The sequence below is a fragment of the Homarus americanus genome, unplaced genomic scaffold (genome assembly GCF_018991925.1).
Source record: "Homarus americanus isolate GMGI-L3 unplaced genomic scaffold, GMGI_Hamer_2.0 scaffold50564, whole genome shotgun sequence".
In the NCBI taxonomy this organism is placed as follows: domain Eukaryota; kingdom Metazoa; phylum Arthropoda; class Malacostraca; order Decapoda; family Nephropidae; genus Homarus; species Homarus americanus.
Window position 1 is genome coordinate 3798815 of NW_024715014.1, and position 20583 is coordinate 3819397.

The 20583-nt window shown below is 36.9% G+C and overlaps 1 protein-coding gene across 4 annotated transcripts in view; it reads left to right on the forward strand.

The window, feature by feature from the left end:
* Window positions 1–20101, forward strand: part of LOC121853321 (vacuolar protein sorting-associated protein 13-like) — a 93296-nt gene extending 73195 nt beyond the window's left edge. For all 4 annotated transcript variants that reach the window (XM_042347377.1, XM_042347401.1, XM_042347386.1 and 1 more), the window contains 16 exons: window positions 944–1055; window positions 1536–1762; window positions 2318–2489; window positions 3034–3114; window positions 3517–3652; window positions 4034–4212; window positions 5394–5513; window positions 5717–5844; window positions 6435–6630; window positions 6880–6997; window positions 7290–7411; window positions 7741–7910; window positions 8173–8287; window positions 8411–8548; window positions 9152–9313; window positions 13081–20101. In XM_042347377.1, the coding sequence (XP_042203311.1) occupies window positions 944–1055; window positions 1536–1762; window positions 2318–2489; window positions 3034–3114; window positions 3517–3652; window positions 4034–4212; window positions 5394–5513; window positions 5717–5844; window positions 6435–6630; window positions 6880–6997; window positions 7290–7411; window positions 7741–7910; window positions 8173–8287; window positions 8411–8548; window positions 9152–9313; window positions 13081–13128 (2224 nt within the window). In that variant the 3' untranslated portion in view covers window positions 13129–20101. The remainder of the gene's footprint in view (window positions 1–943; window positions 1056–1535; window positions 1763–2317; window positions 2490–3033; window positions 3115–3516; window positions 3653–4033; window positions 4213–5393; window positions 5514–5716; window positions 5845–6434; window positions 6631–6879; window positions 6998–7289; window positions 7412–7740; window positions 7911–8172; window positions 8288–8410; window positions 8549–9151; window positions 9314–13080) is intronic.
* Window positions 20102–20583: the final 482 nt, after the last annotated feature.

Consider the following 20583-nt stretch of genomic DNA (forward strand, 5'->3'; position numbering starts at 1 on the left):
CAAAATCAATATCAAGCAAAACAAATCTTAATAGTCAAATGCCAACTCCCAAAACACCAGAGAGAGGGTACTACTTAACTCAAGACAGCCGTGCCTAGACTGACTGCCGCCTACCAGGTGGTCACCGATGTCACCTCTCTACCGCCAAATACTGACGTATCCTATCCTGATTGGCCAAAACGTAAACTTTATCTAAATTATCTATTGACATTAGTTCCACTTATCTAACCCATATACAAACCTAATACAATAAAATATAATATACTCAAACATAATACGATAAATTCACAAAGTGATAAACAAAGATAATACTTAAATGATGAATCATTCAGTGAGGACAAGTAATGAGCGAAACTGCTCGAACTAACCACACACCATCCGAACCAACGTATTTCATACTGTACCAAGAACAGAAACTTATGGCGAACACGCGTAACACATAATTAGTACAAAAAAGACCTGCCAGTCCTTCACTAACACACCTTTTATGAACGTGCTTGGAAAGAGTGGAATTTTAGATGTAAATTTATACATTATTAGCTGAATACCTCTGAGAAGGCAAATACGATGGGGGGTCCTAGGGGACCGGACACCTCCCCCTCCCTTTTCATCAGAAAATTGCAGTTCTTTTTCTTTAATGCAGTGTTGTACTCGGGCGTTTTTTGTATAGTAAAAAGTAATTACTATTAACGTCAGAATATCTCTTAATATCAGGTGCAAATGGCCTCAAAATACCTATGATATTGGTCAGATTTCAAAAAAATTTCTTGGGGGGAGGGGCTTACAGCTGGTGAGCTTGCTGTGCTTGTCATGTTCCCCCACTTACAACTTCATGGACCCCTAATTTTTTATATTCCTGGATCCGCCCCTGGATACATATGCTTCTAGATAAATCGTTCATTACCACATTAATAATGAGCAAGTTACATGTAAATATTTCCAGGTCATTATCACCCCAGAGTACTCAGCTTTACACGTGGAATGAGCCGGGAGGATCGCTCAAGATGTTCTGGGCCTGTGGGTCAGGGAAGGCGGTGTCCCACATGCTGGATCAGGTGAGGAGCGAGTGTAGGAACCTCCCATTGTTCTTGGTAGTCTTGCATAGTACGTGTCTAGGAGTCAAAATAATGCTTTTATTATTAATTAGTTATTTTTGTTTTATAAATTTTTCATGTTTTAATGATATTTTGAATATTTGAAATTATACTTTTATCTGTCCCTCCACCATCATCGTCGTCGTCATCATCATCATCATCATTGTCATTATCCTCATCATCCATCCATAGAATTTCCACTTTTTCAAAATTTTAAAACTGCAAATGCAATTTTCCTCAGGTCATATTGGCTGTCTTTCAAAATTGTCCCAATATCAACACTCAATTTCCTTAATCAACATTTAGCTCTTATGATTCTCGTTATCTTGATATTTACTCCAATTTCTATCATATAGACAGGCAACTTGTAAATCCAATAACCAAACCAAACTGTACTTTTATGCTCCTGAATATTTTTATAATTTTAATTACTGACGACAGGATGACCAAGGCAAGATGGAGAACGACTCAATCCACTGGGTGGTGTTCCTGAGCAACAACCAGCGCTGTCTTCTCTTCACTGATGACATAAGTATTGCTAGCAGTGCCCTTAATGCTGTGGAGCTGGAGCGCTGTGATCAAGATATAAACTTATCTCTCAGCAGCATCGGCCTTTCCTTAGTTGACGACATCAAGAAGAAGGAGGTCATGTACTTGAGTCTGGCTAGGTAACATCCCTGGTACTATTGTATGTTGTGTCTGGCCAGGTTAACATCCTTGGCATTACTTATGTTGTTGTATGACTTCCTTGCTTGAACAATCATAATTGAATCAAGATATGCATGAGTTTGAATGTGGAGGGCAGGAGAGCCAGGGGTAGGTCAAGAATGACATGAGGAAAGGTTGTGAGAATTAACCTCAGAATTCAGAACCTGGCAAGAGAAACTGTAAGAGACTGTGCAGCATGGAGAGCTGCCTTCAGATAATCATGACTAACACATACACATGTGGTAAATTCCCCTAAAACATTGGTGAGGGTGATGGTATGCTATATGCAATATATTAAAATTGGTAGGGTTCAAAGAATGTGCTAAAGTTGATGCAATACTGCATACATGTTAATAGTACAGTGGAGAAATATACATTCTTCCATCATCAATGGTTGCATCATCCAGTTTCAATCATATTATTGACCATAGACAAAAGATCACTGACACAAGAATCAATGCCTCACCATATGAAGGATTTGTTTATGTATCTGTTTATTCTTTCTTCTTTTCCAGCTCGGGAGTTGTGTGGGAATATCGCAAAGTAAAAGGCAAGAAACACCGACCTTTCACCCACGCTCAGACAGAGAGTATTGAGAAGTCTCACCAGGTGTACCAGAATCAGATAAAGGCAATAGCTGATGCTTCCTTCATCCAGAGCAGTTTTGAGTTGGGTAAAGCCCTGGAGGTGAGTATTGTAATGACCACACACACACCTGCCCTTCACGTACTGAAGTTCTTAGTGAGAATTCCATCATCATTCAATCTTCCATGTACACATATAATATACAGATCATCTGTGTGAAGAATGTAGAACTTTATTAGCCCAGATTCAACATCAGTGTGTCACTTAACTTAATGTTATAATTGCCTTTCTTATTTCAAATTAAGAGTTGCTCTAAAGAAGTGATTTCTTGTTGTGCCCCCCTGAGTTTATATCAATATTTTGTGTACTATGTGTTGCCTTATATCACACCTCTGCCTATCCTCTCTAACAATTTTACAGTTTTAACAACTCAATTGCTGACAGTACCCATCTTGTATGTTGTCTACTGCACACTGGCGACTTACCACCACGCTGTCATTATCTTTATCATCATATTTAGGTGTTATTTATTTAGTCACACAAATAACCTTAATATAATGTCATGAAATATTTTAATGCATTTGATTAAGCTTGATTTATATCGGGAATTGTAATTATAGTAATATAAAAATTTGTATTCCAACAGGTTGACTTTTCTACCATGACGTGCAGTAAACCATTCAAGCGAAAAATTCGTCGAACATTCCAGCCTGGCGTTTGGTTCCAGGTAATGGTCACAGCTGTAGTGTAGTAGCAGTTCTAAAACATTATTGGGAGACTTACCGTGTTTGTAAATACAGTAAATCAAATTTAAGAGGAATGATAATGCAGATATTATTACATTGTGACACTGCAGATGGTTCCTCTGGGGAAATTTTTTTAAAAATACATTCTGGGTAGTGAGGTTAATGTACAGTCGGGGTCAAAAGTTCGCTCCCTCCCAAAATGAAGCAACATTGACCCAAAATGAGATAAAACAGCACACCCGCAAGGGATGACAATCAGGGTAAGTAAGTTTGGAGAGCCCATTCCCCTTACTCGGTTCACCACAGGGAGTGAACTTTTGTCGATAACAGTATAGTATTTTGAAACATTCCATTTGTAATAATTTTATTTTTATTTTTTCCAGTTCAAAACATCTCCTCACCAGAAACAGATACACCTCAAAGTTAACAGTGTGCAGATAGACAACCAGATGGTGGATGTGATGTTCCCAGTGGTTCTGGCAAGAGTCCCACCTCCCCGTAGTGTGATGGCTGACACTGGTATGTTAACCCTTCTTGTACGGGCTCCCCTCTGTGCTGAATAAAATCTTCTGGCATTAGCCAAATAAAATATTAAAAGTGGGGGTCCCTGTAATGAAAGAGTTGATGTTGTATTATCATCATAACACCATGTAGCTGCTCGGTAGTTTATTTATACTTGTCTTTGTTTGATGTTTGTAGGTAATAATTGTATAAAAACTTTTATCTTTGATAGGTTCTCTTGAAGACTAAGAAGCTTGTTGATTAAATACCCTGATACTATCCTATCCTATCCTATCCTATGTCAAGCTAAAATAACCTAACCTAACAAAATGCTAATTAACTTAACCTTAATAATAAAAATTATCACAACCATAATAAGTGTAAAAATCTTACCATCAGTGGCCAAGCCGTTCTGTGAGGTGAGCATCTACCAGAGGCTGACTTCCCCGTTATTCGCACAATACAAGTACCTGGCCGTATTGATACAAGAGTTCCACGTGAAGGTCGAGTTGCCATTTGTGTTCGCCATCATGGAGATTGTTAGCCCAGTTAATGAGATGTCTCCAGACCTTTACTCGGTAAGATAATTGGATCACTTGAAGGTCAGACAGACTTTCCATAAATTAGTTGACCCATTATCACTAGGTACTTCATATTTTTCCTGCCTCTTCTAACAGTCGTGTAATATTTCAATGTGATTCTGATCTTTTATAATGTTAGTTTTTGCATAATGTAATATTACTGATATGTAATTTGTTTTAGTATGTCTTATTGTGGTTAAAAATAAGTATATATTAAATGCATCCTCCGAAAGCGTAAATTTGCTACCCGAGTTTATCAGTTAATTCACGTATAATACTTCTGATAAACTTCCTAACTGCTCCTGTTGGAAATAATGAAGGTATATATCTTTATATAATTTAGTTAAATATCTTTCGTCAGAAACGGTCATTATGAATAAACTCGTTTAGAAATACATCATTACTCAGGACAAAATCGGACAGGTTTGCAACAGCCAATTAGCTGTAACTCTTGAGGAGGGGGCGGGGCATTTTTTCTCAGCTGAGAAAAAACTCACTATGGCACTGGATAATAAAGGTCATAACGAAGTAACAAAGAACAGACCAATTGACTGAGTAGCTGGTGAGCTGGCAAGTGATGAAATGGTCATTGAATAAATATATAATAGTATAAGTTAATAAATAGTGTATAACTGAATTATTGATTGTGTGATGGAGTTCATAGTTTCTTGAATGGCAGTGAAGCAAGAGTGTGTATTAGAATGAATGGCATTGAAGGACGAGTGTGAATTAAGACCTTGCAAGAGTGATGGAAAATAAACTGTATTTTAATTATACCAAGGAACTTTCTCAAGGTTCTAAGAAAAATCGAATGCGACAAATTACACTGCTGTTTTTGTGTTAGTAACTTGAGTAATGATTGTCTCTTGTGTGATTACCATCTTAATATTTTAGAAAGTTGCTATATTTTAATACCCATGGGAAATCTTGGTGATACTCTAGTTTTATTTAAATCTGAGGTACTTATATGGCCACTTCTACCAACTCTGTGAAAGAACTTTATAGCACCAATTGACATTAAGGCAACTTGTGGTCAGTTTTTGGTCATGTATTATTATTATTATTATTATTATTATTATTATTATTATTATTATTATTATTATTATTATTATTATTATTTTGTTTTTTGTCAGTTCATGGACACACTTGTTTTATTATAATCAGTTTATTTTTTCCAGGTAGAGAAATATGAAAATGATGTTGGCATTATCCATGAGACTTTGACCACAACAGTGAAGAGTCAATCAGCCGGGGGCCAGAGGGACTTCTTTGATCATCTCCATCTTTCCCCAATTAAGGTGCAGTATATACTTTGTGTTGGAGGGATATAAGTGCACATTATTATTATTATTATTATTATTATTATAAGTAGTAGTAGTAGTAATAATAATAGTAGTATTTTTAACCCCCATACTAGTCTAACATTACCCCCCTTCAATCAAGATGGTAATTAATGGACATAAATCATAAACCTGTGACAATCATTTACCACCTCCGGCAGATGCACTTGAGCTTCTCACTGAGCGGGACAGAGTCGGGTGCCGGTGTTCCTGTGGGAGGACAAGTGATACATCTCTTCTTACAGAGTGTTGGTGTCACACTTACTGAGGTCCAGGATGTTGTGTTCAGGTAGTTACTCTGCACTTCACTTATACCGTACAGTCAGTGTCCGGTTGACGTGCGTGGTGTGTTCCTATAAGCCCGTACATTAAGCCAGTGCTGACTGTACTATGAAACATTCACATGACATGGTTTCTGAGGCTTATTTTTTATTATTATTTTTAAAAAATTCAGTAATAATAAAGATAAACTTAAGTCATTATCACTATCATGTAGAAAATTTTCCTTCAGTGCTACAATTGTACATTCAATAAAAAACTATCTTTACAATTCTTGTGTAAAACAAAATGACGCCATGAATGAAGGTTTTGGTAAAGGCCCATGGGACATACTGTTATTCACCAACCATATTGTAATGAACTAATTTTATATTTTGAGCTAAATAACTAAATTAGGCCTGCCATAATAGGTAAAAAATGTCTCACAATCATGCCTACCAACCCTAATGAGACAACACGATTGTTCAGTTCAAAATTAATCAGATCCCGCCTGAAAGAAATTTTTTTTTCCAAGGGTACAAGTTTGGTCTTGCTGTCATTGTTACATGTTTCTCCAATCTTGGCAGACTCCTTCACTAACCCAGCCTATTTGTGTTCTAGACTGGCCTACATGGAACGCCTCAACCAGTGGATGAATTGGAATCAGTTGGTGCAGGAGATGATCGTTCATTATCGCGGACAAGTGATTAAGCAGCTCTATGTGTTGGTGCTTGGGCTTGATGTTATTGGCAACCCATTTGGCCTGGTAGTGGGACTGACCAAAGGAGTTGAGGATTTGTTCTATGAGCCCATTCAGGTGAGTGTTATAATGATGTTATGAGCTATGATGTACCCCCTGTTGTGGAGTGTTATAATGGCATTAAGAGTTGTTTATTTAAAGTAGAAGTGACTATGTTGTAACAATTATAAACTTCACCTTATATAGAATAAACATTTAAGAATCCTTGAAACAGTTGTTGAGTAATTGTATGTGGTGGTTTGGCTGCCATGAGGGTGAAGCATATAGGTGAGGTCTTCAGATTGTATATGTATGATTGTGTTTCAGGGAGCAATTGAAGGCCCTGGAGAGTTTGCTGAGGGGATGTTGTTGGGTGTGGCCAGCTTTATGGGCAAGACTGTGGGGGGCGCTGCTGGTGCTGTCTCCCGCATCACAGGAACCATTGGTAACTAACTTCTTTCTGCTTTTTTTCTTTTTCTTTTTCTTCTTTCCTTTCTTTTATAATTTTTTCTTCTTATTTTTAATTCACTTAAGAACCTATATTGACTACTGTTGTGTTAAATATTCCACAAATGTTTATAATACTTCATTACAACTTTAACTGTTGATCTTGTGTAGTGACTAATGTTAAACTGTTGTAGTCAGTCACTAATACATTATTGAAATTATTTTATATTTTAGTAATGAAATGTGACAAGTAGGAGAGGAATTACCATTAACTGGCTTTTGTTGTGTAGGGAAAGGTGTAGCGGCTCTGACCTTGGATGACGAGTACCAGAAGAGGCGACGGGAAGCAATGCACCGCAAACCTGCTGATGGCATTGAGAGTCTGGCCAGAGGAGGAAAAGGCATTGTTACGGTGAGTGACATTGTTGGCAAGCGAGTCCTTCTTTTAATTAACGATAAGCCTCCACGACCCATAGAAGTAATGACCATGATTGAAATGACTTAATATTCAACCTTATTAGTGACCCAGTGGTTACAATCGTAGGAACACACTACAGCTGGGGGCCGTACATAGTGCTAAGGCCTGGAAAAAAAAAATAACCAGGAGTTTCTGGTAATGGGCTGAAATAAATGAGGTAGGGCAAGTTTTTTGGAATGAAACTCTCATGTAAATGGTGGTACAGTATGCCAGTAAATGTACACTGAACAATCAGCAACACTTCAATACCTCCTCTTCTACAGGGAGTTGTTGACGGTGTGACAGGAGTGTTCATGAAACCCATCGATGGAGCAAAGGAGGAAGGTTTTGAGGGCTTCTTCAAGGGGGTAGGCAAGGGCATGGTGGGCCTGGTAACTCGCCCGGCCTCTGGGGTCATAGACTTTGCCAGCGGATCTTTCGATGCAGTCATGAGGTGAGTAATTATGGATATGTTGGTTGAGACAATTAATTACTCTATGGATCTCTTAGCCTAACCTAACATAACTTAACCTGATGTATCACAATCTAATCCAAACTCATGTAACCTAATATAACATTACCTAACCTCACCTAATCCAGACTAACATAACCTAATTTAATCCAAACTAAAGTAACTTAATATAACCTAACATAACCTAACGTAACTCAAACTAATATAACCTAACATAACCTCATAATGTTTTAATTGCCACCAGAGCTGCTGATGCTACTGAAGAAATAGAGCGACGTCGTCCAGCGAGATTCATTGACGCCGATGGGGTTGTTGGACCATATGTGAATAGCTTTGCCCTGGGAGCCAAGATGTTACTGGTACATGACCTTCAGTATTGTTTCAAACTTTTTGTTCCTAATTAATGAAAGTATTTTATTGTATTATCTGATGGTAGGATGAGGTTATGATTAATACTATGAACTGGTTTTGTTTTCCTTCAGGAGTTGGAGAAAGGACGATATGCAAAGACGGATTTATACGTGGCTCATGCCCACCTGACTGCTAGCAAATCTATACTGATAGCCACAAATAAGAGAATCATGCAAGTTACACGCAATGATATCTTAGGCAGCCTCAAGGTTAGTACTGTACAGTCTTGTGATAAATGTAGCAAGATTATTTCTTAGGGGATAGATTTATATTATGGGTTTATGTATGATGACTCTCACACACACACACAGCCTGTTGTTGGCTTTTCAGTTGTGATGTATAAAGGTGTTTGATGGTCTACTTCATAGAGACTTGGTGTGTGTGTCGGTCATGGTGGCAGGTATATAATCATATCACAGGTTTAAAATGGTCACAATTATATGTGGATACGTGTACAGTATTTATTGGTTATTTCACCATTTATCAGTTTACTAGCCTGTTTTTTGTTATGACCTTTACTGTCCAGTGTTAGTACAGGAGGAAACTGTAGTGCCAGAAAAAGCCTGCCAAGTTAGATATGGTCACTCTGGATAACACGCTTCTCATATATTTCATGGATTGGGGATTGAACTCAGGATATATGTGTGAGAAATACACCTGTAACCTCTTTACCACCAACACCAGGTAGCCTTTTAAGTCTTCCTGGATTATAATACCTGTACTGTACTTGTATCATACAGTGTAGTAATATGGTATGGTTAATTATACACCATATTGGTGATTGTGAGACCTTAAATATTTCTTATATACAGGTTGACTGGGTGCACTGCTACGAAGAACTCTCAGAGACACCTGTTCTCACCCCCAAGGGTCTGCGCCTCTCTGTAAAACAGGAGAAGAAGCGGATGCTCGGTGTGTTTGGCGGAGGAGACAACTCAAAAATAGTTCATATAAATTCTAATGAACAGGCAGAAGTAAGTCCCAATGTAGGCAGGCAGTATGTGCATGGTGTGGAACACAGTAGCACTTTGCTTGGTCGTGCCCAATCCCCTGCTTCTCCTCCACATTCACCAGCAGCACATACCAGCCGTAAGAAGGGGCTGTTCGGCGTGCTGGGAGCCATCGGCACTGGCGTCACTCAAGCCGGAAAGGACATTGGTCGAGGATTCTCTCATCTTGGAAATTTAGGATCAGGTTCCAGTGGTCGGGGTTCCTCTTTGTCCACTAATTCCAGAGTTGGTGACAGTTCCAGAGGCAGGCATCCACAACATCACTCATTGCAGTCACCTAGACATAATTTGTCCCAACAAAATAAACAGATGGTTGTCTTTGCTGAACTGTTTGTAGTGGTTCCTTATGAGGAGCCACAAATGCAGGTACAGTACTGAATTTGGGAGTATCAAATATTTATTTGTGGGAAGTGATCCTTACTGATAATCTTGTTGTAAGTACATATAGACAGACTCCAATTTACGAAAATCTGGTTAAAAAAATTTTTTTGTCCCAGGGTTTGACTTACGTACCAAAAATCTAGTTACAAGTTTTTTCTCTGCAGTATTGGAAGATACTGAGGTGCTGACATGGGCATCTCAGGGCTTCCTCTGCTGGAACTGGTCAGTTTATAAAGTCAATTAAGCTAAAAGCAACATAAAGTATTGTACTGTATTAACCCTCTGGTACTCCTGGCTATGGTCAGAAATATCAACCCCTCGTGGTCTTTCGACACAAATAGCATCGTTTATAATCTCACCTCCTTGTAGTCTTTTAATGCAGGTTGCATTAGTAACGAAAAGTTTTTCCATTTTAGTAAACATTTGATAGAGCACTCCAGACCCAAATTGCACCCTTAAAGACGCATCTGCCAGCCCACAAGGCTAGTGGGAGGAATTTAGGTGGTCGATAGGGCCAGTCACCTGTTCCTGCATTTGTGCTTACAGGATGGGTGCTCTCAGTGTGAGGTACGGCTGAGCAGGAGGGGTTGCGCCACAAGAGGGTTAAGAGTGGTTAACAAAGCTTAAATATAATACTTGTACAGTAGTACCCCAATTTACGCGGTCAATTGAACCCACAGGGTACCGCGGAAAGTGAAATCCGCGTAAATGGAACAACAGAACATATGGGATTAATTCCAATAGAGACTGGCCCGACCCCCAAACTCCACTTTTTGACGACACACAACTATGTTGTAGTAAAAATTTTATCTTAACTTTATGATGGTATGCACAAACAAGTAATATAGAAGAGGTTAGGTTAGGAAAAATAAAGGTTAAGTTTGGAAAAATAAATGTTAGGTTAGGAAAACTAAAAGTTAGGTGTAACACTTACGTTAGTAGAAGAGATGGGTCGGCATATGGGGCCTGGAGGGATGAAACTGCCGCGGCTAGGTCAAGCGTCGTCTTTCCTCCCTCCCTCCCTCCCTCCCTCCCCGGGTGGACACGTCATATTACTTTAAACCAATTACAGCTAGCAGCAGAGGTGGGTAGGGATGCATGGCCAATCCGATACGTCATATGACGTCAGTGATAACGCAACAGAGACATGCACTGCGCAACCTTACCACGCGGCTTGCCCAGGCGGAGGCGGGAGCAGGCGGGTGGGGTGAATCTAAAAATAGCGTCGAGCCGGACACTGCGCGTATATGGGTAGATGAACCGCGGAAAGTGAAAGTTCTGTTCTGGCGAGGCACCGCGTATATGAGAAATCGCGTAAGGGTGAAACCGCGTAAAGCGGGGTAATACTGTATTGGTTTAGTCATGATGCCTCAGAGGATTGTTACATGAAGCACTGGCGAGATGCTGACGTGAGAGATATCCACTGTACAGTAGCAGCTTTTGAGTTTGATCTGGTGTCAGTGGAAAGAGTAAAATGTTAAATGGATAAGGTTAGCATTGTTTCTTCAGATAAAAGACATCAAAAATCAAATGCTAGTGAAAGTCAAATATCTCAAAATGTATATACAGTACAGTACACCCAGTGCTGTAGACTTACTTTTGGTTCATATAATTAAAACTATAAGTATTTGCTCGGCCTCACAGTCTCACACTGCTTCATAACCAGAGGCACTTCTCTCATCATCTTCAACGTTCTCTACTGGATGTACTGTACTTCATGTACTGTATTATGTTTTTTATTGGCCCATAATCTTTGTGTTCATTAACAACATATTTTTGTTGTAGTTTAATTTAGTTTTTTTTCCAAGGGGACTCCAGGAGAAAATGTGTTCCAATTTACAGAAAATATATTTAATGAAGATTTTTTAGGAACAGAACCTGTTCGTAAATTGGGGAATGCCGATACTGTACATAAAATATTAACCTGAGGCATAACCATATAACTTAAAAACAGAATTAAGCCATAACACAAGCCTAGAATAAGAAGCCATATATGCAGGGCTGAGTAATGCTGGGTGTTCAGGTACGTCAGAGTGGCAAAATTTAGACAGCTTGCAAGCATTTACCTTAACCAATCATGCAGAATAGTTTTCCATGTGTTTTAAATATCCCCTGATCCATTGTTTAACTTAACAGGCAGTTTTTAAGCTTTTACATGTTGCAAATATTTCATGTGTGTATTGTCAATATGTCCTGCTTGTGTTGTTAATATGTGCTTAATAGTAGTAGTATTAGTATTTATTTATTTTTTCATTCACAGAACACTAAACATTACTGTGGAATGTCTGTATCCAAAAGCAAAGTGACTCCCTCTTCACTCACTCACTGATTCACTCTTATTGCATGATAAGTTGGATCATTCTTTCTTGTAAAGTGACATAAACATGTACAGTTATGGACAAAAAGAATTAGTCAGGTAGACAGGGAGGGAGGTGGTGTATGGGAGGGTAGGGGTAGGTGAAGACGTGACATGTCTCATAGAGGTGGCATTGAAAGTCTGTGATTTTCTTTCCACGCCACAAACATATTTTTTTTTAGTTTAATTATAGTGCTGACGCAGCTTGCACTCTTTCCCCATTGAGTACTTTTTGTCCACAACTGTACACACACACACACACACACACACACATATTGTTTTCTTAAGGTATTGAGGATATAAACTTGAATTATTAGATTTACTGAGGTTTTATCTATTTAAAAATCAAAGTCTGCTTATTTATTTTGAGGGGTTAGTTCCAATGGTTCCTCATCCCCACTCTCCAAAAGGTGCTGCCCCTCGTTAAAAACATCTGTTTTTCCATTTCTTTGCTATGTACAGCCAAATTTTTAAAGATTGAGAGTTGAAATTTAGTATGTATGTGTAAATTGTCCTGAGGATGACCATGAATATGTAAATTGGAGGAGGAGGTCAACCTCTATGTCAACCATAAAGTGCATGACCACAGTTTTTAACATAGAGCTGAAATTTGGTATATTTTTTGTTGAATGTACAGCTTATTTTGGCCAACATTGGTTACATAGCTGCTTTCATTTTGGTTGACTTTTCTTGGTCAAAAACGAACCCAGGGTATCCCAGCTAGTAAATCAATAAGATGAGAAGGATTTATAATGATTCAAGCTCATCATTGAAGGGATATGTTGTAGTGTAGTGGTTGAGGAGATTGTTCTCTGATTTTAGACCATTATTTGTCATGGCTCATTCTACACGTTACACTTTGTCTTCACTGACCCCAACTTATTATGTTGCCTTCTTGACTGATTCTACAACATTAATATTCCTTGACTAAGTCTGCACCAATGTAATGAATAATATGTTGATCTTCTCTACCATTACTTTGTCTCTGTTGCAGTGGTTCCTGTCTGCCATGACCAAAGCTTACCTAAAGATGGGTCAGTGAATCAGCACAACCTCTTAAGACTTCAGACCAGATGCCCACCAGAATCACAGAGATGTGGTCATATAAGAACTGCACCTCATAAAGGGATGAGGCTTAACCCTTAAATGGTGGCCATCGTCAGTGGAAGGTAGGGACGGCAACCATCATCTGTGGAAATTTAATGTTACCTGCTTTCCATTTTTGCACACATGGTTGAGGAGGGAGAAGTTAAATCCTTCGCTGCCAATTAAGGGTTAAATGAGGTGCACATACCACACTAACTTAATGAAGCATTAGACTTGTGTGATGTGTGGTGCACCACATTAGCACAATAAAAGTAGAGGTAAGTGTGATGTGCATCTTTGATTGTATCACCTACAAAAAATATCATGTTTTTTGTGATAACATGGCAAGGATTGATATTATGTTATGAATGGATATAGAACTGTAAAATGTTAATGGCTGTATACAGTAGAAGATGCCTGAAATAATTAAGATCAAGCATGAAGTCATGTCTTAATTTAACTGAGAACTCACTTCATTTAGAGATTATGAATAAGGTGCAGTAGCTAGTAGGATAATTTACCATAGTTGTTTCTATTTCTGAGAATGACCAAATAGTAAATTTTTAAAGTCTCCTAAATATAGATAGTGCAGTGTAGATGAAGCGTTCACTGCCTTTGCTGTAAGTTTCATGCACATGGTAATCATTGTACTTCATCCTCATCATTATTGATCTTGCCAGAAGCCTTCATATGAGCCGTCCCAAAATATTTATTGCATCTGGGAGTCTGGAGTGGTTGTGCACAAGAAATAATATACCTGTAATTAAGCTGTGTTGTTAAGTGTTAGCCAAACTCGATCCATCTCATCACATCCTATCCTTACCCAGCCCAACTGTGAACTAAGCCTAAAATATGTAAATTATTGTGTTAAATCAAAATGGACATGTTTTGTGGGATACACTTGTCATGGTCACATACAAGTCAAGGGAACACGTTCCTGTAGTAGTTATGATTGTCTAAGAAACTTTTCGCTTCAGCCAGCACATTACTGGTCAGCCAACAGAGTAAAATTTTGTCGTGTTCCTCTGCACTCCTTTTGGGCAAACTTTGTGAGGAAATCTTTCACATCAAGCTTTCCAGTAGTACTAAAGGTGCCAAATTTATTAATGCATTTGACAGGTCTTGCATAGTGCATTGTGATAGTTATAACTTTATTTATGTGTTTAAAATTAAGAAAATTATGCAAGCAGTTTTTATAAATAGGATATTGTTTAAATCAAATTGATGTATTAACTTTTAGATCTATGAAATCCTGAAAATTATGCAAAATTTCCTCAAAGCAGAATAAGTGTTAAGTAATCCAGTGTGAGCGATGACACACTTTAAGTGAAGAAGACTTGTTAGGTGCTGCTATGTATCATCATTTTGATTCACTCCGATTTTTATCCTTTAACTAATAAATCAACAGAGTTTTCTGACTGTTTTGCTGCACTACACATTGTAATCATTTTAATCACCCTAAGACTTATTATGATTTAATTTTGTTGTGATCATTCAGCCCAATGTGCACCTTTTCTCACATGATTGATGGAGGTTTTCTGTGCACCAAATTCTTTTTCCCCCAGGTGTGGCTAAACACAGCTGGTCACTCATTTTCTGCCATTAGCAAACATTGTCAACCATTTATCGAAAAACAGCTTTAGACTTTTAAAATTTTTGTTAGAAATTAATATAACTTTGTCTTTCTACAAATACATGCTTTTAAAGTTTATAATGGTGTATGGAATATCATGTATCAAGGAACCTGTTTGTGTATGTTTGTTTCATACACACCTACTTGTCATACACACCTACTTGTGTTTTGTAGGTTCAAACGACATGTTTATACAATATACTATAGGTGTAAAGCTTTCTGTCTCACTCACTCAAACACAAGGTTCACATTTTAGTTTCTTGGAGTTGCCCATTTGTTTATACTAGAAACATTAACCATTAGCACCCACACAGGGTTTGTAAAGTAAACAAAACAAAAGTTCTACACCAGCACAATAAAGTCTTCAACTTTTCTCTGTAACATTAGAGTTCATTAAGTTTTTTACATCACTTCTTTTTTGCCGTATATTTTGAATGAGAGCCAAATTCTTGTTAGTTAAGGGAAGGTTATTAGGTCACTTGGCTGATACTGAGGCTCATAAAATAACTAGATTTTCTTCCTCAAAGTCAACAGATTATTTTGAACCAGTGTGTTGGACTGATCAAAATACCTATTTATCAGACACAACATCCAGTAGGAGGCTCAGAGGGTTAAGTACTGTGGTAGTTGTTGTGGTGATGGGAACCTGGTTAGGCTATACAGGAAACAAAAAAATAGTTGGGTATATTTTAACATCCAAAAATAACTACAATTCACTTCCATTTACTCTGTCGTCCATGTTTTGTTTTATATCTTGATGCCAGATGGTATTGATATAGCTAACATTTTGCTTAATGAACAAAAACTTCTTGATTGTCCAGCCTATTCTATTTCTATGACATTTATCATCTTTAATGTTGAGTTCTTGTTTGACAGCCTTGTGGAAAAAAAAATGTACATCATATTATTAAAACACTGGCATCACACTGTAAAAACTTATTAAAACTGGCTTCACACTGTACATACAGCAGCTAAAAAAAAAGTATCTGTGCATACATTGTGTGAAACAATATGAGACCACGGACGATAGGTGTTGGGATATGCATGCTGCCTCCTTATACTATGTGATCGTAATCACTTGACTATATTTTATTCCTATTTGTCAACTCGCCCTCTGTGTTGGATACTGAATGACGGTGGGTGAAGACACTCATACCAACCTTCCCAAGAAATCATGAGTTGTACGTATAATTTCGGAAGTCATCGGACCCACCCTGTCAGATACTTTTTTTTAGCTACTGTACATATTAAAATCAATGGCCTCGAGCTGTACCTAAGATTCATCATCATCAATGATTCACTATGGCATTATTGACCTCAGAATGGGATTAGTTATTAAAACAATGATCAGTACAGTAGTTAAAATATGGCCCTAGGCTGGTCTTGGTTTATTAAACAATGGTTACAGCCCCCTGAGAAACCATTGCTGTACAAAAAAGTATTATTCCTATTTTGATGGTTCATTGGACACATTTACATCTTGGCAAACTGGGTGATCTTATCACACATTTGTCAGTCTTCCACAGTCATTTACCATTTGTTCTTTTTATTATGTGTGTGTCTAGCATTGTATCCACACTTCACCATTTTATGTGTCCAAGAACTTGTTGGTTGTGTTATGGAGAGGCATTATCCACACAATAACTTCATTTTTGTTTAACTGATCTTGATCAAATGTTATAAAAATGTTGCTTGTAGGATAGTAGACGTCGGTTTGGATGACCCACGATGGGTGTATTTCTGGTGATATTTCTCTTCCACTCTCCAGTTATTTCATTAATTATACTCTCCTATTAACTATGACACATCAACACCGGCTGTTTCATAGGGTTGATGACAAAAGCTTTGAGGAGAATTGTCCACCAAATGCTGAGTGTTCAATATTCTCTGCACTGAACCTCAGGAGGACAGTAATCAATATATCTCTAGATGAAGAATTAGGAAAGCAAATTACATCATAACACAACACAAACGATGACATTTATTTATACTGACAGTTTACCGAGGAATACTATATTGATTATTATACTATAGGGTCTTGTTTTGTTTTGTTTTTCTTAGAACAAACTTTTTTAATATTCAATATTTTGCTAGTTGTACTTTTAAAAAGGGGAGCACTGCATACTTGTCCTATCCTCTGCATATTGAGCAAAGGAGACCGAGTCACTCTTTTAGTAAATTAATTATTACATTTAACCATTTATTTGAAATTAAAAGTTTCAAAACAGGTTAACGGTTACAGATCTTATTGTTATTGTTCATTTTGTGTTTACATTCATGATCATCCAGACTTGTGGTCCTTATACAGTATTTCATACATTAGTTTTAATAAAACATTGAAGATTTATTAACAAATTTGTACAGTACACGAGTACTGTAGTAATGAATATTACAGGTACAGTAGGTTGTGAGTGTTGGGAAACAGAGATGCTGCCTAACACCTGAAAATTTTAATTTCTTTGAGACTACAGCAGCCAATTTTATTTTAATATTTCGAACAATGTTCATAATAAGCAAAAATTTAACTTGGGAAACAAAACAATGTTTTGTTGTTTGATATATTTTCTATTTATAACGTGTAAAGGGTAATTCCAAAAGTAGCTGAAGAAAGAAAAGAAATAATTAGCTTAAAAATACCATAAGAGGTGTGAAGATGAGGTCCATCCTACAGTGTATAAGAACTTCTCAGACCATGTTAGGCTGTCTTAAATGGTAGTGAAGATATGGCCAGGTTACTGGGATTTGGCCAACTTGTAATTATCTGGTCCCCGGCCTGGGGAGTCAAATATGATATCTGGTACATCGCTACTGTTATGTTTCCAATACTTGAAGATATTAAGAGAACTGTGGGAAAAACTAAAGTATAAGTTTGGTATTATTTTATTTTCTCTACATGAACATTTTTGATGGTGTTTCTGGATTCTCAAGGGTTTTTATGATAAGATTTCCCAGTTAATTACAATTGTATAACATCTGTAACTAGTTATGTTGACCTATGACAAAAAGATGGTGTCTTAACCCTTACCCTTTGGGAATGGGGATGACAACTTGTGCTTATTTTGACTGTGTCTGTTGTGGGATACTGTATATCCGAAAAGGGTTACCCGGTAAACAGCGGCCATAATGTGGAAAATTCACATCCATCGCATTTCATAAGGGGGGGGATCTTAACAGTTGTTAAGGACTGAATGACATTGAATCTTCACATAAGTCTTTGAGGATCTTGAACCATGTTACGTTAGCTGTTTAAGTTGTTTGCAAAGTTTTATTTTATAATGAATGAAGGACTGTACTGTACTGTACAGCATTTATGAACTAATTTACAGATTTTAGTTCTCATTATTTTCATGCTACAGTTCAGCCTCTTGTTCTTAAGTTTATATTTTTTCTGGTTTGTACGTCATATTTTATAATATTGTTATACCTGTATATGAAAACGGCTCTAAGTAGAAGATTTTTATGCTTAATTAGGTACTAGTAGTTCACTTTTACATGTTAGTAAGTTCTACATATGTTACAGTTTTTAAGTACTGTATTACCAAACATGACATTCCAGTAACATTAGTCAGGCCTTGATTAGGTTTTTTTTCCAGATTAAGAATAACCAGCTCATCTTATTGACTTTATGAAGGTAGCTTGTAAGGGAACATTCTGATAATGTCTTCATGGGTAGATCCAGATTCAGTGTACAGTACTGTAGTTGTAGTAAAGCTGAAGACCTCTTTGTCAAGTTAAACTAAACCCAAAGTACTTAACAGGTTGTACTTATGCCTAATAACCACCAATATCAAGTAACTACAAACTACTACCTATGTCACAAATAATGGACAATAACTCCTATAATATTAAGTACAGGTTGGGTATCCCTTATCCAAAATGCTTGGGCCCTTAAGGGTCTCGGATTTGGAATATTTTAGGATTTTGGAATACTGTACCTATATCCTGTATACAGAACTTGTATAATGCAGTAGCTCACCCAGCAGGGATGGGGCCCAAGTCTATGCACAAAATTCATTTATATTTCATTTACTGACTATAGATACATATATTCTGTAGGTAGTTTTATGAAAGATAATTGAATCATTTTGGGTATAAAATTTATGATAAGATGTACACTAAAGAATCAGAAAGGTAAGCAATCACTACCGTCTGTTTGGCATCGCAATGATACCTGACTCCGAGGTGCTAAGCAACCTGTGTCGTAACTTTATTCATTACACATACTGTACATATTTACCCTAGTAAAAATTATGATAATGCCATATTCAGTGTATTCTCTACCATATATATAATGAAATAGACTCACATTTCAGAGCATTTTGGATTAGGGAATTTTGGATAAGAGATACCCAACCTGTACTAATAATTATAACTATCACAACTAGTTATCAATAATTGCCAGTATTATAAATAGCTAAATACCAATAGTTACTAATACGTATAACAAATAATTACTAAAACCACAAATAATGCAGTTATCACAAATATTTAGCAATAGTTTCATCTTGCATTACTTGTTTACAGGTCAGTCACTCATCTACAACTTACTATCATCCCATTTCATAAACTGTATCGGGTAGATTAATGGGAGTAATGCTGGGTATCCATAAATTATTGGACATATTTTACAACTTAATAACCTCAATTATATTACAGACAGAACATGGTGCACATGTGGCAGTCTACTAATAAAAGAAAACAATTATATGTTTGTCAAGTAAATGTACTATAAAACCACCATGTTCTGTTTGTGATGTTTTTGAGGGAATTAAGTTTCAAAATTTGTCAGATAATTTATGCACACTACAAAAATATATTTCTTAAATAAAAAAAAAATACAGTACCTGTAGTCCTTTATGAGGTTACAATTTAATCTGAGGAAACATAATGAACTTAAGAATAATACAATATAAAATTTAGGATTTAAGGATACATTACTATTGTTTAAGAACTGCAGTGAATCAAAACAGAACTTGCAGATCAATTATTACTAAGCTATGTTGAACTTATGAATAGTACAAGAATATAGTTTTGAATACTAATTTTTTAATTACGAGGAAAAAGTATCAGCATAAGGGGAGAAAAGATATAAATGTGGTGTGATAGTCAGCTGAGATCATTGCATCATTAGGTGTGTGTTAGTTAGAAATATAATTCATTAGTCATTCACAACTTTGTAAAACTATTTTAAGTACGGTAGTTCAGTTGAAAGCGGATTAATGTATTACTGTATCTTTTGTTTTTGCACGCTTTTTTTTTGTCATGCAAGATGTTTTATTAAACAATATAATTTTCATTAGATTTGTTTTGCTATCATTAAATTTGTTAAGACAATTGGCTGGTGATTGCATGTTTTTTAATATCTATTACACTTTATGTTTGCCTAATAATTATTTCTGTCATAGTGATCAACAAGAATACAGGGGTAATCACTTTCTATCAACATTCAGAAAATATGTTATCAGAAGATGTTACATTCAGGACTTGCACTTGGATAAAAGTGGGTAATATTTCGCTCTTCTGCAGCTTTAGCATGAGACTGATGTAACATTCCACTACAGGACCTGGCTGGGGTAAGTTTGAAGCAGTTTTGATTTATGACTAAATTACACCAACATACCTTGAATCGATTGTGAGTTGTTCTAGAGTTGTGTAGCCTTCAAAACATACTGTATACTACTGAGCACAGTACATTCCACTACTGTTCCAACACTCGCCTTACCTGGTGCCCTGTAAGATTTCCATTCACTAAACCCCATCATCTTTTAACATAGATAA